The sequence below is a fragment of the Rhagoletis pomonella genome, unplaced genomic scaffold, assembly GCF_013731165.1.
Source record: "Rhagoletis pomonella isolate Grant_MI unplaced genomic scaffold, Rhpom_1.0 Rhpom_scaffold_00001, whole genome shotgun sequence".
NCBI lineage: Eukaryota > Metazoa > Arthropoda > Insecta > Diptera > Tephritidae > Rhagoletis > Rhagoletis pomonella.
In genome coordinates, this window is record NW_023458555.1 from 105,201,137 (window position 1) to 105,208,787 (window position 7,651).

Genomic DNA, 7,651 nt, shown 5'->3' on the forward strand with positions numbered 1-7,651 from the left:
TTGAGAGAGAGGTCAGGCATTCCCCAACCAGTTTTGAGCACACCATTAGCGATCCCAGCGCCCTGATTGCCGCCTGGCTATCAGTATATATATTTACCCTCCTTTTTGACAGTACATTGGTGCGTAGCCAATCGGCTGCCTCCTTTATAGCGGCCACCTCTGCCTGAAAGACGCTGCAGAGATCCGGCAGTCTGAAAGTAAGATCTACTGAGAGTTCCTGACAGTAGACACCTCCTCCAACTCTCCCTTCCAGCTTCGATCCGTCCGTAAAGATGTTTATTGGACCTCTTCTCCAGAGACCACCCCTCTTCCATTCATTCCTAGAGGGGATGTGCGTGGAGAAGGATCCTTTAGGGGCCAGCCTCGGGTGACCCCGGTCCATTTCTTTCGGTACGAAGTCGAAGCTTTCGAGAATTGTCGAGTGTCCGTGCGCTGGATTGAAAGAGAACCCAGAGCTTTTGAGCCTAATGGCTGAGCGAACCGCCGCTACTTTGCCCGAAATATCGACAGGTGCGACATTGAGTATAGCGTTTAGCGCTAAGGTGGGAGTGGTTCGGAGCGCCCCGCTGATCCCAACGAGGGCTGCCCTTTGCACGCGCTCTAGCTTCCTAACATGAGTGGTCTTTTCCAGTGAACTCCACCAGACGATGACCCCATACAACATTATTGGCTTAATTATGGTTTCATATAGCCAATACATCACTTTTGGGGAGAGGCCCCATCTCTTCCCTATGGCATTCTTGCAGCAGTAGAGGGCCACCGATGCCTTCCTCACTCGTTCCTCAATATTAGGTTTCCATGACAGTTTTCCGTCCAGGATCACGCCCAAGAACTTGACCCTGTCAGAGAGAACAAGTGGAACACCCCCTATTGAGGGAAGCTGGGCATGAGGCTTTTTGTACCTACTGGTAAAAAGAACGAGCTCCGTCTTTCCAGGATTGACAGCAAGCCCGCAGCTAGCGGACCAATTTGTGACCCTGTTTAGGTACCCTTGCATGAGATCGTACAGAGTGTTCAAGAACTTTCCTCTGACGATGAGTGCCACGTCATCCGCGTAGGCAATAACCCGGCATCCTGTCCTCTCCAATTCCTCCAGGACGTCGTTTATCACGACTATCCAGAGGAAGGGTGAAAGGACGCCTCCCTGCGGGGTGCCTCTGATTACTTTACGCTGCTCAGAGGCGTTGCCCCATTCCGCTGTGACAGTTCTGTCGTGCAGCAAGTGTGAGATGAGCCTTACTAAGTAGCTCTCGACTCCGAGCTTAGTAAGGGCTCTTATTATCGCCCCAGGAAGGACATTATTGAAAGCCCCCTCGATATCAAGGAAGGTACCCACTACAAAATCTTTGTTTTTAAGAGACTCCTCTATGGTTTTGACGATTGAGTGCAGGGCAGATTCCACGGATCTACCTTTCAGGTAGGCGTGTTGAGAGGGGCTAAAACGCTCTCGAGGAATCCTGTTTCTTATGTGCAGGTCAATCAGTCTCTCAAAAGTCTTCAATAAGAAAGATGAGAGACTGATTGGTCTGAAGTCCCTCGGGGATACATGAGAGTTCTTCCCTGCTTTGGGGATGAACGTGACCCTTACGCACCTCCAAGCCCCCGGGATGTATCCTCTTTCTAGGCAGCTCGCATAGATAGGGGTGAGCCAGCGGCACGAGACCTCCACAGCCTTTTGCAGCTGCGCAGGAATGATGCCATCCGGTCCCGGGGACTTGAAGGGCTTGAAAGAGTCGATTGCCCAGAGCAGTCGGCGCCTCTCCAGTAATTCACCGGAGGAGGAGGTAGAGCATTCGCCCTTTCCAACAGCGATAGGTTCGTGCGGTGCAGGATTTTCTGGGAAATGAGTATCAAGGAGTAGCTTAAGCGATTCCTCTCCACTCATCGCCCAGTTGCCCTCTTCGTCCCTCAGGTATCCCAAGGGTACGGGATTCCTCGCAAGGATTCGCCTAAATCGAGATGATTCATTACAACCTTCTACGGCTTCGCAGAAGTTTCTCCATGACTCGCTCTTGGCCTTTCTTATCTCGGACTTATAGATGCCCAGTCCGATCTTATAGAGTTCCCAGTCGGAGTGTTGTCCACTCTTCCTGGCTTTATTGAACAGGCGTCTACTCGTCGCCCTGAGTTCTGAGAGTTCCACCGTCCACCATTTTGGTCGTACTTTGCCCCCCGGCCTACTCAGCGGGCAAGAGATTTCGATGGCACTCCTACAAGCTGATGTAAACTTTTCCACCATAACATCAATCGAGCCTTCGGTGCTTAAGCTCTCCTGGGGGGCCTCTGGGAGTAGTTCCCGAAGTTTTTTACTATAGAGGTCCCAGTTTGTTCTCCTAAGGTTCCTAAAGGGGATACTTTTGGGACGATCTTCGTCCAGAAAAAACTGAATATACCTATGGTCCGAAAAGATGTGATCATTAAGAACCCTCCAGTCGGAAACGCGGGATATTACAGAAGACGAGGCTAGGGTGAGGTCAAGGACCTCTTGCCTTGCCGCGGTGATAAAGGTCGGTTCGTTTCCTCTATTACAGATACATAAGTCTTCACTTAGAATATAATCAAAAAGTGACTCACCTCTTGCATTTATATCTGAGCTTCCCCAGCACGAGTGTCGTGAATTTGCATCCGACCCAATAATTACGTCGGCTTTCCTTCGCCTCGCTTCGGCTATGGCTTCACGCAGCAGTAATGGAGGTGGTTCCACCTCGTCATCATGAGCCATGTAAGCGGATATGATCCAGAGCTTTCCGGCACCGCTATCCAGGCTGACAGTCACAATGTCCTCGTTGCTGAAATTAGGTAGAATTAGTGCTTTGAGTTCGTTTCTGATGAGCATGCAGGATCTTGGTCTACCTGCTTGATTCTGCACCATCAGCTTGAAATTAGGCGTCCTGATCCCGGAGATACCGCTACTGCTTAGCCACGGCTCCTGGATCAGGACTACATCGGCTCCACCTTGCTCAAGGTGGATAAGGAGATTTGCGGACGCCGCCTTAGAATGTTGGAGGTTTATTTGCAGGATCTTCATCCTCCAAAGTCCGCTCCAGCCACGCCAGTTCGACGTCCTCGTTTACTGAGGCTAAGAGCCTCTCTTCCTCCGCCCTGTCGTAGAACCGTCCGATGCTGACGACGGATCCCTCCGTTGAGAGGGCATCCTCAGCACTTTCGGCCCCCGACACGACGGATTCCACCTCCATGCTCATGGGGGCTTCCTCCGCCGCGGGCTCACGTGCTTCCAGCACCTCAGGAGGTTGTGAGCCATCACCCCTGGAATCGGATTGGTAGACCCTAAGGACTACCCTTTCGAATCCATAGGTGATGACTCCCCTGGACTCAGCGAGAGGGCCGAGGGATTCCGCATTGAGTAGAATCAGCGCTTGCCGATGCGACTCCTCGGAATCCTCGGACCCCTCGAATCTGACAACCCTCCAGTTGTGCGTGGGCAGTTGCGGGTTGCAGTAACGGAGGATTTCCTCAATCTCCTCCGGTGCGGAGGGCTCGGGGGGGAGCCAGACACGGGCCCGCGGGCGGGCAGGAAGATCCTTTTCCTCCACGGCTTCCAGCTTGGCGCCCTCCCAAACCTCCCCCACCAGAGACACTGCAGACTTGTATAACGATGCCGACCGCTCGTCGGCGCATACAATTCTTTTGTGGATGCCATGATGCCACCCACCATCCTCACAGCGCGGAGGTGGACCAGGGTTTCCTCTGACCACCCTTAGAAAGACAGAGGAGATGGCCGCTGCCACGCGCCTCCAGTTTTCCCTGGATATGGTGCCATCTTCTCTGCCTCGATCGAGGACCCCCAGGGTAGTTGATCCCGCCTGCTTAGCGATTTCGCTGAACAGAGCAGGCGCAACCCCATTTCTGGGTCTTTTTGCGTGGGAGCCTTCTCCCTCTTGAGACCTTTGTCTCTTAGGACCCGTAGGAGGCGCACTCGCGTCTCCTTTCGTCGGGTTCTTAGCCTTCTCATCCCGGCCACACAGCACCCCTTTGGCCCACTCGAGCGTTTTCAAATGTTTCTCAGTAAGCTGAGAAGCATCTTGACCGCCATAGCGCTCCAAAATCTTGGTAGCCATGCGCCAGTCGGAGTAAGCCTTTCGGCCCGACGATATTTGCCGTTTAGGCATTCCCGAAGGCTTCTTGTAGGGAGCCTTCGAGGACAGACCCGGAAGACTGGGAGAGGAACCCGCGCTGGTGCTGGCGATTCCGTCTAGCACCCCCCTTAATCGCTCTCTCAGTCCGGCCCCTTGCCTAGAGACCCCCACGGAGTCCGGTTCCGGCACTCCTGCCCTCCCAGTGGCGACAGCACCTGCCCCCCTAGAAGCGTTTAAGTGCGTCGGCTTCGACGCGTTCTTACCCCCCGAGCGACCATCCGTTAAGGATCCCCCAGAGATGGAAATTGTAGAGCGAGGCGGTTTCGCCTCGCGTACCGAAGGTGGTGTTGTAGCCCCCCCAGATGAGCCGGCTTTGGGGGTCGGCTCCGACTCCCCGCCACCGCTCGAATGCTTGTTTTTTGTAATTTTTTTGTTTTTTTTTTGTTTTCGTTATTTTCATTATTCTTCATTTCTATTGGGTCCCCACTCAGAGCCGCTATCCAAAACCCGAGCGTGTAGTCGCCTTTAAATGGTCCCATAGCTACCTCTGAACAAGACTATGGCGAGGGTTGACCCATGCCCTTATGGGGTCATGAGTTCAGAGCCGACCAGCGCAAAGACGGGAGTCATCTCAACCGCACCTACACCACCAACTAAACGGCGACGGGAATTGGAACGTACCCTGAGGCCTGCCAGGGTTTTAACGGGACGGGGGCAGTTGCGGCATTAGCCCACCAGCCATTTCTGCTGAGTGTCACCCCAGCATACTCAGGTGGTAGAATACCACAACCACCAGCTCAGGGATCGACAAATCCAAAACGTTTTCAGAATCGTAGTCAGAGGACGAAGCCAGGGTCGTTACCGTTCAGGTTAAGAGGCCGTGGAGGCCGCAGGCCATTTAGCGTTACCCAGGGTGCACCACGCGGAGGCGACCTGCTCTACACCCCTTGCCTTGTGTTGCTATATTTCCTTTTGTATATTTAATATTTAATATTTTTTTTATAAATGTGTAGCTCAATATACATATAATACCTAGCGACAGGCAATTTTATACACCAAAAAGCAATATATTCGCGAAACCAAGGGCCAAACACAGTAAAATTGCATTCTTAATTTTTCTCTCTGACGTCAGGATTTTTAAAAGAACCTTGAAATTTGAAAGATATGAGTAATTCAAAAAAAAAATTAAAAAAATTCTGTGAAATGTACTTAAAAAACCAGTACGGGTATCAAATTAAAGAGAAGATTCTGTAAAATTAAAACAGATTACATTTTTTGGTGCGTAAGGGACGAGTAGGTATTGTAAATGCCCTTTTATAATTGTATCCTTGAAATTTTGCAATTATTATTTTTAAAAAAATTATATGTTAAGGACTAACTTTATTAGCTTAAAAAAATGAAATAGATTAAAGGGGCATTCCTATTCGTCCTTGTGAACCCAAAAAATCCTACAGAATTTTTTCTCTCATTTGGTACCCATATTTTTGTTTTACATTGCACTGAATTTTTTAAACAAGTTTTGGAATTAATCACATCTTTGAAATTATAAAGTCTTTTTAAAAAAATCATGACGTCAGAGAAATGCCCATTTATATGCATTTACTTATTATTATTTATTATATAATAGGAGAACTTCTCAAACCATATTGATAAAATTTTTTCGATTTAAGATGTTGAAAATAACGGGATCGTAAAAATAGAAAAAATTAACATCCCTTATATGTACAGACATATCGAGCCCTAACTGCTAAAATAACGTAATCGACATTTTTTCAAAACTCTTTTTGGTGCAGAAAGGCATTTAGATGCTCCAGGAATATTTCTGCATCAAAAATAAAATTTTGAAAAAATCGCGTTCATTTATAATGATTATTTTGAAATTGTGGAAATTAGTGATGGTAAAAATTTAATAAATTAAGAAAAAGTTTTATTTTTTTATATGCCCGATGAAAATTCACATCATTCGCACAACATGTACGGTCTTTAAAAGTGAATGAAAAATCGCTATTCAATAACTGATAAACCTACAAAACCGTATTTTCTGACCTAAAATGACAAGTCGCGACCTTTAAATGATTTTTAAAAAATCTATAAAAATAGGCAATAATATTTCTCATAAAAAGGAAGGAAAATAGGGGGTAGGGTTTTGAAATTAAAAAAAAATCGATGGGCACCCTAATGTATACATATGCATGCAAAATGACGTAAAAACATCATCGCAGAAATGCAAAAAGTAATAACTAATAAAAAATTAAAATCTCACTTTTAGATTTATATAATGAATTTCATCGAATTACAACCACCCACATCATTTTATGAAAAAAAAAATACAGTCACTTCTTTTCCATATCAGTTGCGATGTTGTTTTGCATTTCAGGTGACGATATGTTTTATCGTTAATGTGGCAGATGAATGCACAAACGAAAAACATTTTCCGAGGAATTTCCAGATTTTGCATTTTATACAAACTACCAAGGGCCTTTCAGAGGTTATTCTTCCCGTCATCCTCCTACTTCCCGAGATGCGTCGAATGCCCTTCGGTATGCTGCAACCTAGCCAAGCTTGGTCATGTTTCGAAAATCGGCCCGAAGCAAGAAAATAGGGACATGCTTTTATAATAATAATAACAACCCCAACGGTTGCCCTCCTCCCGCCATCCGCAGGAGGGCGCAGTCCGCATGACGTACGGAACTTTTTTTTCAATTTTTGGACCGAGTCACGAAAGGCTGGAGTTTTTTATGTGTCGATATCTAAAACTATTCATCTAGAGACCGTAATTCATTAGCTGATTGCTGCGTATTTATGTTAGTCAATCATTTATTGAGAGAGGATAGTATCGCTTTCTTAATGTTAAAAAAGCGAATCGAATATATCTAATGTGCTGTAATGAGAGTTAAAATCCTGGCATAAGCAAGGGAGTGGCTCGTGTTACTCAGAATTAGTTTTACAAGTTTTAAAAAATAGGGGACACAGTGTCGTGATACACGAGAGGGAGCATCAACGCTCACTTCACCCACAAAAAGCGGACTGGAAATTGAGCCTGTCAGTAATTTAACCATAAAAATGTACCAAGCATTTCCCTGCGACTGACAAGTGTAGGAAGATTAAAAAGTTTGGGAAATGTTTAGTACCACTTACACCGTTTTTTGGGTGGGGGGCGGAGGGGGAAGGGGCGGGGCCCCCAAAACGCCCCCCAATAGAAAGGAGTCGCCGCTTTCTAAAAAGGGGAACCCCTCCCTTGGACTCCTCCCACAGGCACCTAGGGAACCGTTTGAAAAAGGGGGAAAAACGGATTTTTCTTAGGCAAACTGAGCAGTTTGAAGTGGAATATGACCCAACTAACAGAAACCGTGGGATTTTTTAATAAAAGAAATTATGCCAAATTAGATATGGGGGGATTTTGAATAAAGAATAAAAAGTTAATTAAAAATAGAAAAAAAAAGTTTTTATAAAAAAAAATGTTCTTTTTAACAAATGTATTTTTGCGTAGAATTCCTTTCTACGTAAGCGGCCTTCGGCCGCACTTAGGGATTATAACCCTCAGGCAGTAGAAT

At 46.8% G+C, this 7,651-nt stretch overlaps 2 protein-coding genes across 3 annotated transcripts in view; one reads left to right on the forward strand and one right to left on the reverse strand.

Moving 5' to 3' along the window:
• Nucleotides 1–7,651, forward strand: part of LOC118749489 (protein O-mannosyl-transferase 2-like) — a 253,868-nt gene that overhangs the window by 95,750 nt on the left and 150,467 nt on the right. The gene's annotated exons all lie outside the window — the stretch shown is intronic.
• LOC118749476 lies at nucleotides 2,419–4,185 on the reverse strand. Its single transcript, XM_036484274.1, has 2 exons — nucleotides 2,854–4,185; nucleotides 2,419–2,789 (listed from the first exon to the last, which is right to left on the reverse strand). Exon 1 carries the CDS (start codon nucleotides 4,128–4,130, stop codon nucleotides 2,994–2,996), a length of 1,137 nt encoding a protein of 378 aa, XP_036340167.1. The 5' UTR covers nucleotides 4,131–4,185; the 3' UTR covers nucleotides 2,419–2,789; nucleotides 2,854–2,993.